Below are 18,081 nucleotides of genomic sequence, written 5' to 3'. Positions count from 1 at the left end.
CCCATGCAAACTAAGAGTGTGGGTCTGACCCCTTGAGAAAGCTCACCTCTTAAATATAAAGAACTTTCTAGCTGGCAGAAGTAAGGTGGTGTTTTCCCACGGTTTCCTGAAAAGTCTGTCAGGACTGATTTTCAACAGCTACTATTTATATAATTAAAGAATACTTTGGAATGTTTGTGGAGTATTGGTGGCTGCCCAGTCTTGTTTGCAAAGTACACTCATTTTAATTTGACCAGATCTTAAGAAACATTGAGTATTTGCGCCTTGTCTGCTGACGCATCTCAGTTTGGAACCTGGTAAATCTGCAGAGTATTTTCATATCCACAGAAACAATCGCAAGGAGCAAAGGGTGCTGAGGTCACTGTGCTCAGCATCTTGTGAATTCTGGTGCTTTGCTTACAATGATACAAATCTACTTTACATCTTTCAAACTCATTCATTATGGTGTGTTCTCTCCTGAATCCATTTGCATTAAGTCTTGTTGATGAATGCCAGTTAGATTTTTGTGTTCTGGCAGAGGGATAGCTCTATCACACGTTGTTGGTATGTCATGACTGGGGATCTTAAAATTATTGCTGAAAAAACCAAAAACACCATAAAAGGTTGCTACATACAAGCAGCATCCAGTTGTGACATATGACATTTTATTTAACCTGTGCAGATATGGACATACTTCGTTTCGTGCCTCAAAAATAAGTTGTTAAACTGTGTTAAGAGAGCTGTAGACTATGTGACTGCAGGTGTTGGAGTATTATTGGTAAATCCATGCAGTGTTTCATCTTATGTGACTGCAGGTATTGGAGTATTATTGGTAAATCCATGGAGTAACTCATCTTGGCTTCTGGGTCGAGTTTTGGTCTCCCTCCAAAAGGATACAGCAGAAACAGAAAGGCTGTGGCGAGGATGGCAGAAATTACTAATGGCAGGGATGAAAATTGACCCAGAATAGTAGCTGGGCTTGAAGGAAAACAAAGGAGGGATAATACTGAGTAAATAATGGATTGGTTCGGAGAGTGTAAATTCTCCATTCCCCTCAGACAGTGAGAAGAGAACTAAGCAGAGCGTGATGAGCCAGGAGCCCTCTCCGTGCGGTGCAGCAGCCCAGCGCCAGCAGCCCCGGCGGGGCCGGAGCCCGGCTCGCTCGGGGAGCCCTGGCGCACCGGCAGCGGTGTCCGCAGCCGCATTACGGTGCCGGCTGCCCGCGACCTCCGCCGAGCGGGACCGCGGGGCCGGCGCCGTCCGGGGGCTCCGCAGCGCCTCTGGCCGCGGCGTCCGGCGCCTCCCCCGCCCCGACCCGGGGGGCGGCCCCGGGAGCCCTGGGGGCGGGCGGGGGGGGCCGTGCCGGTGACGTCGGGTTTGCAGCAGCCCCGAGCGGCAGCGGGCGGGCGGGCGAGCCCCAGCCCCCGCCGCCCGGTGCTGCGGCAGAGGGCGGCGGGCCGGGAGCCGAAGCGGGGAGCGCCGCCGAGGAGGGCTCCGGCGGCGCCAGGATGTAGGCGCGGGGCGGCGGGAGCTGCCGCCGGCGACGGGCTCGCCATGAAGAAGCATTCCGCCAGGGTGGCCCCGCTCAGCGCCTGCAACAGCCCCGTCCTCACCCTCACCAAAGTGGAAGGTAAACGACGTCGCTGGGAGCGGGACGAGGGTTTCCCGGGAGGACCGGGTACCGCGACCCGGGATGCTCCGCGGGGACCGGGTAGCGCGACGGGGGATGCTCCGGGGCGACCGAGCGCGGTGCTGGGGCGATGCCCGGCGGCGGGGACTGCGCGACTCGTGGGCGGGCGGGGGAACCCACGGGGCGCGCAGCTTCCCTCCGCCGGGCAGCGCCGGCGCTTACCCCCGTCCGCCGCCCTGCTCAGCCCCGGGTCTTTCCTCGCCCATGCTGCAGAGGCAGAGCACCTCTCCGGACCTCCCCTCGGGGCTCGGGAGCGGGCCCCAAACCCGTGGGCAAGTAGCTGTCATGCAGGACCCTTGGCAGGAGGGAAGGAAGATCCTCGGCAGATTTGTTCTCCCGATGTGAGGAACGCAGCCCCGTGTTCCAGCCATCTGCCCTCACCTCTGTTTGCCAATCCAGCTGCATGGTAGCCGGGGAGTTGGAGTCTTATGGTCAGGAGGGACATAGGAGCCAAAGGGCAATGGGGGCTGGCAGACCTTTAGGGACCATAGGCACCGTTGAAGACTTTCAGGGATCATGGCTGGGGACTTTGAAAAGGACACTGATGTGCTCAGGAGGGTCCCCTGGAGAAATCTGCAGGTGTGGAGCTGTTATCTTGGGTAAAAACCTGTAAGCTGTGTCCTAGGGATGGAGGGGTGATGCGAAGGCAGGGTGCAGGCCAAGAAGAGGAGCCTGTCTGAAGGATGGATACAGACATCAGTTCCCGAAGGAAGAGCAAAGGGAAAACTGCTGGTTTGAGGGATACCACTGGGGTATGTCGTAGGTTGAGAGAATGGAGCTGGTGAAAGAAAAAGGTTGGCCGGGGGAAATGGAAGGAGGAGAGGCAGAAAACAGGTGAGCAGAGTGAGGCAAAGAGGAAGAACAGCTAAAAGAAGGGAATGATTTAATGGCAAGATGTAAAATGTGAATGTGAGACTCCAGAGACAGCTCATGAAAAAGAAAAAACTGATAATGAAATACTGAGAAATTAATAAAGGAAAAGAAAAAATGGTAGCAAAAGCTTTGTGGAGCAGAAAGTGAGAAAATCAGAAATGTGGAAGAGCAGAAAAAGAACTAAAAGCAGCGAGTAAGAGTGGAAAGTAAGGGGTACCTGAAGGTTCTTATTTCAGTTCACAGAATATTCAGCTGTTGCATTCCCATAACATAAAAACCACCTACTGCAGAGAAAGGGAAAGGGATCCCAGTTTTCTAATGGAAAGAGCAGGCCTGATCTTCATTACACTATAATTAGAATTTTAAAAATCACTCAGAGTTGACCCCGTGCACAGTAGAGTGTTTCTCTCAAGGTTTGCATTGGAAGCTCCTCTGGGCAAGGAGCTCGCCTCCCTTTCTTTTGGTGCACTGCACAAGCTTTATGAATCATAAATAATAATAACCTACCAGGTTCCAGCTTTGAAATGTGGGTCATCTCATTCCTCTTTTACCAGTTCAAATACAGTTTATTACCTACCTTATATAGAAACAGAAGCAGAGCAATCTTTCACTGTGCCATAAAATTGAATCCTTTCAAGCGTTTCCATGTCTGTTCTGCATACCAGCTCTCAGATACCCTATTGCTGCCCACCAGGGACTTTGTTGACCTAGTTGGACTTTCCCTTCTTTACTTCGGATTCCCTTTTCCATTATCATCAGTGGCCAAATCTAAATTGCCTTGATGGTGTATGATAGGCCTTGGAGTTTCTTTCCTTCTCTTTAATGAAACAGACTGGCTCTGTTTGAGATCTTCCTTTTCCAAACCAATTGACAACATTTCCTTCCACACTAACATTGACTAATTTTGCCAGCTGATGTTAAAGCCATGTATTAAAAAAAAAAAAAAAAAAAAAAAAGTAGTTATAGGCAAAAATAAAGTCAGCTGGCACACTGTAGACTGCCGACTTCCCTTGGTCTGGCTGCCATACCTCTGGCAAAGATTTATCTTCTTCTGGTAGTCCAAGTCCATTGCAAAGGCATAGATAACGCTACAAGGACAAAACAGCAAAAAATTTCATCTGCTTCAAAGTTATGATTATTTTCTCCCTATCAACCACCATCAAAGTGTCTCAAGGATCTTTGGCAGAACCACTAGGAATATGTTTCATTCTAGGATGGTTAGTCAAGAGGAGCCTTTCATTGATATGCATTGCTGTAAAGCCCTCCAGCATTCCTTCTATTTTCCTGCTGGTGCAGAGACTTTGCTTTAAAAGGAAGATCAGGACTTTGTGCGTTCAGAAGCGTGACTGCCATTTGGAATTATTTCGGAGATTGAATCATCAGTATGCTCAGCGCCTGCTGTACCAGCACTTTTCAAGACAACTGTGTCTACACGCACTGCTCAGGCAGGCAGTAACCATACCATGTGTTTTCTGTGCCTGGTACCATTGTACACCCTTCATATTTTGAGAAATGTAGGCTTGGTGCCTGATTTGTGCTTGTTCTTCCTTCTGTCATTGTTTTTCTCACCAATTTCTGTCCACACTGCAGTGGCCATTCCTCTCAGTCCAGCCAATTGACTGGTGTCACCCTATCTGTACATGAAAGCACAGTGTGCTTTAAGGACTGACTTGTCTTCCTCTGCAAGGAAGGAATGCAATCTTCATTCTTGCCCTGCATCTCGGGGTCTTCCAGAGACAGGTAACATCAGCTTTGACAAAGAACTGCAGAACAATCACCACATCAGAGAAAACACATCCTCCACTTAATTGGCCCCTACTAGGAGCTGCTTATTCCCAGGCTTTCAGCACCAAGGAAATGCTATTGCAGGCTCCCTTACAGCACATTTCCTCTGCACTGTTCTGTCAGGAATGAGTGACTGATGATATTCCAAGGTTCTTATAAGGCAAATGACACCTCTCTGCTATCAATTATTGCACATAAACATCTAAACTGAGTTGCCATGGAACCAGATGCTGCCACATGTTCAGCTGGAGTAACCTTGTCTGCGTTGCTGGAGTTGCAGTGAATTTGTATACGTACGAATGAGAAATTAATTTGGCCTTTAGTATATTTGCATGCCTGCAGGGAATTCTTCACAAGCATATCAACACTGTAATTGTTTTAATAATAAATCTTTTTCGCTTCTTTAGCAAGCACAAACGAGAGATCCCAAGCACAGCAAAAACTTCCATGAGTAGCAGTCGGTGTCTTTAAGAGAGGAGGTTCTTATTATCCTCATTTTGCAGATGGAGCAGCTGAGAAACTGCAGAATGAAGCAACTTGCCTAAAAACAAGCAGCGCATCTTTTCACAGAGCAGGCAAGAAAAGACCTACAGCAGATAGGAATGGATCCCTAAACTTCCCACACATATTTTGTGACTATGGGAGGACCATGAATGGATGCAACAGGGGTCAGAGAAGCCTTCATTTATTGGAATCAGTGACTAAAGCTTCCTTTTTGGGAAATAAGCTGAAGTGATGCATAAATATATTTCTGAATAAATACTGTGTAACTATTAGCAGTGTTCTGCTGGTGACATCCAAAGGCTTTGGTAGTCAGGCAATGCTTGTATGACTGAGCACTAGGGCAGACCTTGTGAACATCTCACTCAGGACTTCACAGCTGTAGATGCGAGATTTGGTGGCCACTGGTCTTTTTCCCATGAAAGGCGTACATGACAGACCTATGCAGTGCTCATGCATCCTAGAAAACAGAAGCAGCTGGTGAGCAGGAGAGGCTAGTGTTTTGGTGGCTCAGCCAGGGCTGTGGGTTTGGGTGTGCTTCCCCACTGAAGCAGCTTTGGCAAGAAATTTGTGTTGGCTTCTGCATGGAGAACTTTCAAAGTGTTTGCTTTTGTTCAGGCTGCCTCTCTGCACAGGGGACAGTGTTCAGTGTGAGCAGTCAGGGCACTTAAACCCTCCTGGTTCTTGCTCCTTAGGCATGGTAGCAGTTTTCTCCCTCTCCAAACTGGAACTGGTGAAGGTGAAGTTTGTATGAATGGGGCTTTAGGTTTGCTGTGTGTCTGCTTCTCCTGTGGACCTACCAGCATGCACCCCATTACCACAGGATAATGTCACTTACTCAGGTGACAGAAAAGCACCCTTCTGTGGGTACTGAGTGTTAAGTACACATGGACAGTAATTACACTCTGGCTTTGGCCCAAGGCAGCTTTTGCCCAATTTTTGTATTCCTTGCAGTATTTTCAGTTAGCACAACAGCATATTTGAACAGATAGCCAAGATCTTGTTCCAAAGGCATGAGGAGTTTCTTGTTGCATAACACCTGGCTCACTTCCCAAATGGTACCATGCTTTCATAGGCTTTAAACAGCCTCAAAATGAGCTGCTCTTAGCTGTGCTAGCTTACTCACTGGGGAGTCCCTCTAGTTTATCTTTGATCATGTCACCCTGGTTGTTTTGACTAACATCTTGCCTGTGCAAACTCATGAGTTATAGGTTTGGAGGTGACTCATTACTTCTGCACTGCGTCCCCTCCTCAAATGATACAAAAATAAAATAAGACCATTTTGATGTCACTAAACTAATGGCAGAGCAGGAGTTTTAATGCATCACAAAGTAGAAAAAGAAGTTATTAAAGATTTATCTAAGCTTCCTTACTTTAGTGGCTGAAATGAGACAGTGTGTACACACAATGGACAAACAGTAGTTTCATTTACAATGATGGAACTTAAGAATGACAGCATCCACTGGATCATCTTCTCAGTCCTTCCGTAAATCATAGACCATTACATTTCACCCACTTATCCCTACGTGAAGTAAGGTGCATTTTTTAGTCATCTTGAATCAATTTAGGCATTTGCTTTCAAAAAATAAGCAGATTACTAATCCACCTATTTAATTATAGACTTCTCCCATGAGAAGTTGGAACAAGAACCAGTAAAAAATAAATATGAAGTCACCAGAATGCATTATTCACTGTCTCCTGTATTTTAATTTTATAAATCTTGTAAAAGAAATTTTGTCCTTCTTTCCTGATGGCTGATTATCGGAAACAGTAGGATTTGTAGTTCAGTGTAAGAGCCAGAGTTCCAAAAAGACTCCCAGTTCAACATAAAAGTCTAAATTAGCTCAACACGTATTCCCCAGCAATTTGCCAGCAACAAGGCTCATATGTAGGATTATTTATGTTGTTGCTTTCCTAGCACATTCACTTATGTAGTAAGCAGCTCTCTCCGCTTGGCTGGAGCACCACTGCCAACCTTTAGTCCACAGCCCAGTTAATCTTTGTTAATTATAAACTGTGAGATGCCACTGCAGACCTGGATAGCATCCTGCAGAAGCAGGAATTTGGCCAATGAAAGAGTAGGTTTACTTTGTAGTCTTTGCTGAGCTTTGCTGACAGCCACTGCGGCATAAGATCAAAGGCAACAGGAAACAAGGTGTTTTTAGCAGTGCAGAGCTGGCTTGCTTCTAGACAGAGCTGCCTACCATCTATTGGAGGAATCAGGTACCCCATTTCCCATGTTAGATGCCTGGTTCCAAATACATGGATCCTCTCTATCTGGACATAATGCAGGTGTACCCAGCTTGGAAATTTGTGAGCCCTACTCAAGGCGTGAATTTTGACATGAGATCAAGCACCCTTTGGTTATACAAAAGTTGTACATTGACTCTTCTGGAAGTGTTGGGTATATATTTTGTTCAGTATCACTATTTCTGACCCCAAGCCTCCTCAACTGAAAAAACCCAAATAAATGTGAGCCCCGTAATCTTTCTCAATCAGTCATGGAGAGTAAAGAAGTGAGGAGGTAGGAGCTCAAAATGCTTCTTCCACAATCACCTCAGATTCCCTAGCACCACTCTCAGTAAGGGTAATATTTTATTTGTGACTGAAAAAGGCATGAGTCTGTCTTCTGTAGCTGACTGAAACAAGTGAGGAATAGTGGGTTGCAAAAGCCTTTCTCACTGCAAAGAGGATGAGGCAAGTATCAGAGAGAAAATAGAAACTAGAATTTTGCATGTAATGTATTTTTGCATGGAGTTACACTGAGTACCTCAGTGCCCACATTGGCCTAGCCAAACCTGTATTTTTTTAAAGAAGACTCAGCTTTTGATGAGTTTGCTGCTGAGAGGTGAGGAGGCATCTCTTCTTCCTTCCAGGAGATCACTGAGTAAATGATGTGGGGATTTCTGTGGCTATATGTGCATTACTCTAACCACTGTGAGCACGCTCAAGTCTATGTCGAGTCCACACTAGCATCTAGTTATTGGTTGACAGAGAACAGATGCTCCAACTAACTTGATCTGAACTTAAGACCTAAGAAAAGCATTGTGTTTGAGGTTCAATAGCAGACTAAACCTTTAGCTGCTGGGAGAAAAATCAGGTGGGATTGGAATTCACTATGGAAGAAACTAATGGGCTACAGCAGAGTCTTCTGTCTAAAACTGTACTTTCTTGAAGGCCAGGCAGCTCCAAGTTTTTGAAAGCTCCTTAAGAATGAAAGAACATAGTCTTGTTTTTGATAAAGTGCAGTCAGCTGAGCCTCCACAGCATGAATTCACTTATCTCCCCGTATATATGCACTGATATAAATGTGCTCTTTATATCAGTATATAAGTAATTGAATTCCCTTGGAGATAAAACTGTTACTCAAGGAAGACATGTAGCACTCAAAAACCTAGATAATTATTACAGTAGTTTCCTGCTGAGAATCCAGCCTGTCTTTTTACCATCTCTCAACCCTTTGTTCAATCTGAAATTTGAACAGACTGATCAAAATTTGCCTAGAATACAGTTTTGCTCATAACTGATTTTTGTTCTAAGAGAAGTTCTGCTTCCATAACTCCTCAAAATAAGTGGTGAAACTCCCAGTGACCTTGCCAGGTAACTCACTGTAAGATTCAGTCCAATTTTTATTCCAGAATGGAATGCAAAATAATACCAAGATCATGTAACTTATGATCAGGGTTATTTCTTGCATGTGGTTACTTTCCAGTCCCACAGTGCTGCTACTGTAAAAAGCACCCAGTATCTTCCATTTTCACTGTGGTCATGAATTCTGATTAAAAATAAGAAGGACACTATTTAAGGGAATTTCTCACCTCATAAAATTCAAAGCAGAGTATCTTAATGAGGTCCATTCAAATGCAGCACTTTTAATGGAATTTCAAGGCAGTTGCCTCTGAAGATGAGTTAAATGGATTAAAGTCCAAATTGCTGCAGTATGAAGTTGATAACTTTTCAGTTCTCTTTATATATCACTAACAGAAATTAGAATATGTATTTTGCAGAAAGCCTTGCTGGCACATTTGACAGAGGCAGAAAGGCATATGTATGCTAGGGAGGAGAATTTGGCATACCTTCAAAAATATGTGGAGATTATTTTAATTCCAGCTCTTAGTAAGTTTAGATATAATATTTAGCACAGGATAAAATAGGAATTAATGTGTATTAACCATCAGTGATAAAACCCACTATATCTGTGAATAATACTTTAGGCTATGAGAGTATCTGCTACAAGAAACTTGGGCCTATTTGATACAAATCAAGCCATATGGATAGTCTGGTGATAATCAGTAATATGGGACAGATTTCCACAGATGAGAGAGAGTCACCTTGATTGTCACTGAACCAAAAGTCCTCTTTTCTACCCTGCTGTAATTAAGGTGAGAGGATCAGACAAGTTTGAATAGCCTGCATAGATTATTGTAACACTTCAATAATTAGTTAATTTATACTATGAATTTCAGTAGTAGAAAAGGGTCTGAACTCAGAATGCTTTTTTCTTGGTTTGAGTTTTTGTTCATGGAATTTTCTCTGTTTTCATATACCTACATCCCTTATTCTGTAGCCTCAAGCAAATTCAGACTTTCTGACCTAATAGGTTAATACCCTGGGTTTGTTTTTTAAAAGAATTCTATTGTAGGCTTTAAAACTATTTTCCATCTTAATTTATTTTAATTTAATAATGCTATTTCATGATCAAACTAAGTAAAATTATTTTTATCTCATACTGTAAGAGCAAAGTATTTAAAGAAAGCACTTTAAACTTTTCTCAAATAGCATCTAAAAGTCCATCTGTACAATGCTGTGTTGATCAAATATTCTAATTTAAAAACTGATTTTATAAGGTTTTATGGAGTTTTGTCATTTTTCCAGTGTGATGCATTAATTGATATTCAATAAAAAATAGAGTGCTAATCTTTTAGATCTTCAGCCCTGACCATGGTTGGAAAACTGGGGAACAGTGAGCAAACCCAAAGCCATTCCAACGCTGTGTTACAGTCCCACCCACCAGCCACCCACAGGGACTCTCAGCTTTCCTGTAGGAACCCAGGAAGAGCTTCCTCTAAACTCACAGGCAGCTGCCATATGGGCCTGACCAAAAGTCCATCGGGTCCTGCCTCCAGCTTGGTGGAATTGAACAGGAACATGTATTTTCTGGCCCTCACAGTGTGTGTGTGCTGGCAGCTGCAGCTTCCCCAGATGTAGGAAAAGATTTTTTTTCTGCTTTGTTCCTAGTAGTTTTTGTCAGTTATTTTGCTTTTTTCGCTGCTCTTGAACACTGAGTTGCCCTTTTCAATGGAGCATCCTGTGAAGAGCTGATAATCCCTGGTGGCCAGAGCCCATCACTGAGCGTGCAGTATGTGGGTTTGTTTACTCCCACCTGCACCCCTTTATCAGCACACTTCTCCATCTGCCAGTGTATGACCCAGTCACAGAGTGTGTCATCCTCTGCGGCTGGCCACTGTCCTTGCTGACCTGCCTAACTTCACATCATCAGGAAACTCTGTCACCTTGTGGCTCACTCCCTTGGTGAGGCAACTGTGCTTAATGGTGAAGAGTGCAGTTCCCACAGCAAAGCTCTGCAGAGCTTTGGCCGCTTCCCCCATTGCTGTGTATACTCCTCATTGGTCTCCTATCCTGTATTGAGCCTTTTATCCATTCCAGCACTTTCCCTGTCTGCCTATTTTCTGTAAGGCTCCTTGGAGTGGGATTTTATTAGGAGCCTCTTCAAAACCTGGGAAAGGTAGCTGTATCTCCTTCATTGATGTTGACCACTGTCAGAGAACACTGGTGAGGCTGCAGGATGAATCCTCCAGTTTGCCCAGTACATAATGCTGTCCTTTATGCCGTCTAAGATGTCCTTCCTAACTATTGCTCACTCTCTTTTGCACTTACCACTCTGTTTCAAAGCTGAGTTGGCAGATAAGTGGCTGAAACCTTTCCTTCAAAAGCTGGAGGTGGAGTGTGTGCCCCTCTTCAGTAGCTCAGTGCATGGAGCAGCCTTCCATCCCTCTGCCAGGAGCAGGAAATCCGTCTGCCAAAGAGAGTGTGCACAGGCCCTCCAAAGCCAGGGGTATCCAGACAGCAGCAAAACTCGTTGGCTCAGAATAGAAAACATCCTTACTTATTAGGAAAGCATAAATCCAGGTCATTTGCCCAGAGGAGAAAAAGTGACACCCTAGCCTTGTTCCAGTGACTACTTCAAATACAGAATGGAAGTATTTCTCGGAGATGAAGAACGATTTTCTCTCGTAAAATAAGAGATAGGAACTCACAATTGTGTCTTTGAAACTTGAGAGAATCTGGATGTAAGAGAGGCACATGGGTACTAAGAGTCATGGTCCTTTGGCATGCCCAGGGACAGATTCTTTGGCATCTGATGAGCTGTAGTGGGATTGTGAGGAGGTTACAGCTGCTACAAGCAGCTTTGGCAACGCTAGAGCTGATTTGAAAAATGAGGGAATGTCCCTTGATGCAGAAGTTGGTCTGTGTGTGCTCTCATTGCAACTGAGCAGGAAGGTTGATACATGGAGATTACTGGCTTCCAAAATGAAATATTAACAGTTTCTTAAAACCACATACCAGGAAGATGATCCACCTGTAAAAGGAGAGGCCATCACTGACAATGGCACAAGAAAGCTGCACTAGGAACTGGGTGGTCTGCCAGGCAACAAGTGAGTCCCTGAGGCCTCACTCTTAAACCTGACTGACGGGAAGGAAAATGCCTGGGCAACAGAACTGAACAAATATCAACATTTCAGGTTTAGACAGCTACGGTGGTAATTAGAGATGTGAATCACTTCATGAATTTGGTATTTAATCTTCTCTTTACAGGATGATGCCACATCTGGTTTTTAACAGCTTAGTTCAAAAATCTTGAACACCTAAATAATGCATGGTTAGTGTGGTAGGAATGGGGTAGAAACCATGGTAGGCAGGAATGGGATAAAAACAAAATTTGAGGAGTTTGTGAGTCTGCTACTGAGGCAAATTATATTGGGTAACCAATATCGTAGACCACCATCAGAAGCCATCATGTGTGTTCTCTGGTGTGTTGGAAATAATTGTCTCCCACTGATGTCTCCATGTAGTAGATGCTGGGTGAAGAAGTCCCACAACATTCAAAGCTGTGAGAATATGCCTTGGGTAGTATCTGGCCCTCATCCCCCTGCATGTCACAGGTTTCTAGAGCTCTAACCACGCTGAGGACCAGGCACTGTCTTCCAGGACTTTCCTCAGCTTCTTCCCTCGCTCTTTATGATAAGCATGTATTTTTGCAAGCTTTACAAACTTGTTCTGCGCAATGCTCAAGCAGTTACAAAACATTTGACAGGCTGGCAAAATGGAAATACCTTCAGGATGTCTCATTTATAGCTGTCAGAGAGACCTGTGAGGGTTGTTCTTTTTATCAGAACTTTTTTCCAGAAGCCTGATTTAAATAACTGTTTAGGAATATGCTTACTTTGAAACACATTCCTAGTCTGGGGAACCTGGAAGAGTTGTGCATTATCATTAGTTACATATTTTGGTCCCTAATAGGCAGGACCTTAGTCTGTAAGGGTCACTTTCTCTCTCTGAAGGGCTGGAAAGGGCACCCAGCACTTGTGTAATACTTCCTTTCCTGAGTTGCTGACTAGCTGACAGCAGCTAAAGCAGGTCATTGATGACAGCTAAATATGTTCATGTGGCACTGCACAGCTCTGAGTCCAGCAGCGCTGTCTGTGGTGGCTTTACCCTCTGTTCCTGACAGCAGTGGTGGAGAGGTGGGACTCATCTCACCCAGCTTCAGACGCCCACACCAGAGACACCTACTTCCAGCTTGTCGCCCCAGACTGTTTAGAGCTGGTGGAGAGAAACAAGCACTCAGAGGGAGTGATTCATCTGGCTCGTTTTAATCATCTACTTTAGGAGGAGATAAATCGTGCTATGGAAATGTCTTTTTTCTGTCTACTAACTATGCAGAAAGTGTAAATCACTGTCTCAGATACACAAGTCAGCACAGCAGATGTCTCAGACTAAGAAGATGAATGCCACCCTTGGTTTTTATCAGTATTGAATTTTTAATACACACATTTAGGTACAGTGTGGTCCTACAGTAAAAGCTATAGCTGTGTAGCTGTGCACAGGAGTCTTAAGACTCTTGTATAGACTTTAGAAGAGGCATGGACAGCCTATTTAAAGGTGTTACCTTTAATGGTTTAAAGGTGTAGTGCTTTCCCATGCCTCTTTTGCTTCATGGCCTTCAGCTGGGTCTGTGGACTAAATAGCTTGGGTATAGATGGCCTCTGCTGCAGGTATCCAAAGTCATCTGAGAGGGGTCTTAGCCATAATAGCAGAAACAGAAGGACAGCTGTTTTCTGGGCTAATGGCATTGGCAGTAGCTTTGGAGATTATTTCCTTGCTTTGTTTCTGAATGCCATGAGAGAGAGGCTGGACTGAAAGGGAGGAGGAATGGTTCCATTTGGGACTTAGGAAAAAGGAAAATGCACAAACAAAAGGGATAATGAAAAACCAAAATTAGTAAAAGCAAAATAGGCATTTTTCCTCTACCTCAGTATCTTAATTTGTTCTTTTGGGGAATATCATAGCATACAGAGCAGTTAGCTGCAGAAAGCAATGGAAGAAATACATTAAAAGTTTGCAGAACTAAAATTCTTCAATATCCTGGCTCATCAATTCTAAAAAGACATTTTGCCATCTTTAAATTCATGTGCATTCTGTTGCCAGCTGACTCTTGTGCAGTGTTAGAGAGAGAGAAGCTTTTCAGCCACGTGTGGGTTTTAGTCTCACCCCATCTGTGCACCTGTGGTTTGGGTGAGGAAAATGTCCCCAGTGGACACAGGGACTAGACACACCAAACTACAGCTCTGGATATTGTGTTTGCCAGCTGGCAGGCAAGTGCCCTCCACAGTAAATGAAAAAATGAGAGCACATGGGTGTATGTCATCTGTAGGGTCCACCCTTTCCAAAGAAAGTCTGTTTTTGGGGGGCAGATTATGTCACAGGCATCTTCCGGGTCAGTGGTGCATCCACTGGAAAAGTCTGTGCCCATTTGGCATCTAAGTCTCCAAATCTTGCAGCACAAACAATCACGAGGACACAATAAAGTTTCACTGACAGGTACTACAGATACTGATAGATATTACAAGTCTCAGCTTGTAACTGTTAATCATCAGACAGTGATTTTTACCCCTATCGTCATGAAATCCATCATGCCTGGGATAAGTTTTTAGTCACTCCAGTCTGTAAATTCATCAAAAGAATGAACATCCCTAGAAAGTTAACCTTTCAGGTGCAAGTTCATTTTAGAAGTTATACATGCAGTAGTGTCTGAAAGCAAATGTTTCTGTTGGTGTGTTTAACACAAAATATACCTTGACAAGTAATTTTGCCTATGTAGCAGAGAAAATCTCAGTAAATCCAGCTTTAGGGAGCAATTGCCATGGAACAGAGTAGAAGACAGTGATACTCCTGCAATCTGCTGACTCTTGTGTATGTGCACAGTACAATGGGGACCTGGGCAGGTGGCTTCAGCCCTTCATGGGGGGAAGATCTCCACCACAGGGTCTATAGTGGGCTGTCTGTCAGCACTGCATTACCAGATGTTGAGTGTCTGGTGCATCAGACGGCTGTGATTGATTCTCATTGTACAAAAAATAACACAGCTTCAGTGTTGTGATTCAGAGCCCCGACTCATCTTAAAATCTCAACCCTAGTGGCTTTAGGCACGTTCCCTAATGTTAAATATCTTCAGTGGGAGTGGTTTAAATCCTGGTTTCCTGTTTCCCTGCAGAGTGACTGCAGAAAGATGCAAATGGCAGATACCCCACACTGGCTGTCTCAGGAAGGAGGATCATTCTTGCCTACCTCTCCAAGCAGTTTCAAAAACTCAAGAGTCTATTTGAGTGAAGTTGCATTGACACAGAGGCACAAACTCCTCTTAAGCTCTTGTTTGGCACACTGGCTTCTTGAATTAATTTTTTCTGTGCCCAGAAACCCAGTGGTCCAAGGGAAGAAGGATGCTGGAGTTTCTTAGGGTATGTGAAGTGTTTGGTGTTGCAGTGGTAATGCCCAGAAGAAAATCCTGAGTGGAAAGGAAAAAATGGGTAATCATTCTAGGACTTGTGTAATGGACAGCAAAGAAGATGCTGGCAACTGCCCATTACATGGTGAAGTTAAAAGAAATGAGTGTACCCTTGTTTGGTATAAACTGAACCCTGACACTGGTCTGTGCAGCAAGTGAGGCAAGGAGCATTAGTTACAAGCAATTTATTACTGAGAAAATGCTCTAGAATTATTTTGAATGAGCTGAGCATTTGCAGGCAGTCCATTTTTCAATTGAAACATTTGTCAGGTGGCTTATAACCTTTCCATTATGTGTTTAATACAAGGTCACATTAACTTTGGACAATTCATTGTCTTGCTGGTGCATCTCTTGTTATGTGGGAGGCTGCCCACACAATCTTCTATTGAAAACTGAAATAAGTGGAGAGATCAGAAACATCTTTATCTCTCTGAAGGCCACACAAAAAGGCTAGGCGTTTATATCTTTGCTGCTGTAGATTCTTTTTAGATATCAGGCATTCAAACAGAGGCCACCATCCTTCTTGCTATAAAATACAGCTTTACTAGGCAAGCTAATGGTACTCTTAGCTTAGATCATTTATTTCTTATCTGTGGGAAATAACTGAATAGTTCTTTCCATAGAAATAAACATTTTCTTTCATAATGTATTAGGTCATATAAATACAAATTTAGGTTAGCTTGAAATAAGAGATTTTCTGTTTCACATACTAGTTCACACCAGGATGAAGAAGGAGAGATATATATATATATATATATATTAATGTTTGGCAATAATGCCAAAATCTTTCATTGTCCTGGCTTTACTTACATGTTTTCACCTTTCAATGCATGCAGTAAATTCTGGACAGTTTTGAAGTTGCAGATTCCTGGATTTCCACATGAAGTACTGTTACTTCCTGCTTTAGGTGAATGGACCAACTAAACTGCAGTCAGCCTCAGAGAAATCACTGCTGAGGGTTGTGTGTGGGTGACTGACAACTTCAGCGGATGTTGAATGGGGTGAATTTAAGAAAGGCAGGTAGAGAGCCCTAAAGGCAGTGGCCTGCTGCTGAGGTCTGCCAGCACGTTTTGATCTCTGTGAGAACTCAACCGGTTAACCTCTCTTTGCTCATTCATTCGCAGGCTGGATACATTATTAACTGACAGCTGTAGAAAAGTGGGGCTATAACCATTCATGTTTGAGGGTTTAAGGGGCAAAGTTTTAGGTGAAAAATTTCCAGCAGCATGCTAGGCTTAGCTATAATGGGGCAAAGCTCAGTTTGTGCAGGTCTCGAACTAAAAAAAGTTAGGATTGCCTGGTCAGAGATGGACTTCAGGGCAGCCTGTGTGTTGGTCTTGTTTTTCCCATCTGTCTACAGCCACAGGAGACCTGTTTTCCCAGGGATTACTGAAATGCTTGGTGATCCAACTCAGTATTAATCACGCTATTTATGCTGCAGTCATTTTGCTTAATTTCAAGATTAAATATGTTGCCCTCCCTCTATTTTAAGAAACGTCATATTCCATAAACTGGCCATTCCTGCATTTTCCAAGACAATAATAATTTCAAGTGCTGTTATAATCCCCTTTGCTGCTTTATCAAACTCAATACCACATTTTTCATTCATTTACACATCCTAACAGCACAAGTTTAAGTGGTGTGTTAAGCCTTTCTATGTACATCAAAGCAACATGTAATTTACACTTCCATTTTACCCAACAGCTTCTAAATCTAGAGGTGATAATTGTTATTTCCATTCTAATTGTGCCTCGGTTCAACCAGAGGCTTTGCAATGATCTAAAAACAAAGGACATTTTGTGGCAAGATCTGGTGGGTTCCTTTGCTGGTAAAGCTCCACGTGCCTCCGGAAGGGCCTGAGATTTGAAAACTAAAATGCAGGATGGATTTCCTCAGTAAGCCGCGTGTTTTGTTCTCCGCAGGGGATGAGCGCTCGCGGGAGTCTCCAGCCCCAGCCGAAGCACAGATGCAAGCTGGGGCGGAAGGCAGCGGAAGGGTGAACCGCTGCTGCTGGAAGTGCTCCGTGACGCAACTCAAGAAGATTTTCTGGGGTGTGGCCGTGGTCCTGGGTGTCTGCTCCTCTTGGTCGGGTTCAACCCAGCTAGCAAAACTGACCTTTAAGAAATTCGACGCACCCTTCACTCTAACGTGGTTTGCAACAAACTGGAACTTTTTATTCTTTCCTTTGTATTATCTTGGACATGTTTTTAAGTCAGCTGAAAAGCAGTCTCCAAAGCAAAGATACAGGTATGGGAGCTTTTGTTTTTAATCCCGTGGCTCTTGCATGCTGCTTTACATTTCACACACATTTTGCTCAAATCGGTCAGTTACATCAAACTTGTGTTTGCTTTCCTCTCCAGGTTTGTTAAAGGATGGTCTGAGCTCACTGTGTGTCCTATGTTAGGTGCTTTTGTTATTCCTAATATAATTTTACTCCAGCAGTAAGAAATCCAGATTTATTTCCAGTACATGCAAGTCATGTAATGAAAGTCTGCATTTTCTGCAATTACTTATCCAGAGTTTTCTGCAAACACAATTTTTTTAATAATATCTCTTTCCCCTATGAGGGAAAGTCACCCATGGCTGACTTCTGTGTCAGTCTCTGAGTAAGCTAAGTAAGCTTTTCTTTTCCAAGCTCAGGACTAGAGCAGAGCCTTGAATAGCTGAGTAAAAAGTACTGCAGTATTTTCCTGGCACTATGCCTGGACATCAAAGGCCAAGCTCTGATCCCAGTTAAACTTGAGCTGTTATGTTTATTTCCGGGAGGAAGCGCAGTCATAACCAAAGGCAGCACTTTGTCTTCAGCACACCTTGTCTTTATAGCCAGCCAAACCCGCAACGCCCGAGTCGCTCACGGACAGCCCTGAGTGCCTGTCCTCCTGAGAGGCTGAGGATGCTCTGTCTGCTTGAAGGACTGCCTCTCACTGAGCACTCCCTCAGCTCTGCTCTGCTCATTTTGGCCTGAGAGGTGTCTGGGACAGATGGGATGACTCAGCCATCAAGATGTCCCATGTCAGAGAGCTTCCCTGATACGTGGAAGGATGTGAACAACCTTTTCCCCTTCTGTTACACAGTGGGGCTCACAGACTTTTAATGAAGTAGCTCAGAAAAGTAAACAGTAAGAAGTACACATTTCTCAGCTCCCAGCTGCGCAGCAGCAAGGTGG

The 18,081-nt window shown here is 44.0% G+C and overlaps 1 protein-coding gene across 2 annotated transcripts in view; it reads left to right on the top strand.

Annotated features, from left to right (window-relative positions):
* Nucleotides 1-18,081, top strand: part of SLC35F3 (solute carrier family 35 member F3) — a 163,590-nt gene that overhangs the window by 100,928 nt on the left and 44,581 nt on the right. Inside the window, exons 1-2 of one of the 2 annotated variants that reach the window (XM_063390473.1) lie at nucleotides 1,341-1,609; nucleotides 16,838-17,162. In XM_063390473.1, coding sequence (XP_063246543.1) covers nucleotides 1,534-1,609; nucleotides 16,838-17,162 — 401 coding nt within the window. In that variant the 5' untranslated portion in view covers nucleotides 1,341-1,533. Of the gene's footprint in view, nucleotides 1-1,340; nucleotides 1,610-16,837; nucleotides 17,163-18,081 lie in introns of those variants that run through there. The other variant, XM_063390472.1, reaches the window with a different exon arrangement.

Source organism: Prinia subflava, chromosome 2 (assembly GCF_021018805.1).
Source record: "Prinia subflava isolate CZ2003 ecotype Zambia chromosome 2, Cam_Psub_1.2, whole genome shotgun sequence".
NCBI lineage: Eukaryota > Metazoa > Chordata > Aves > Passeriformes > Cisticolidae > Prinia > Prinia subflava.
This window is presented reverse-complemented; position numbering and strand designations above follow the sequence as displayed.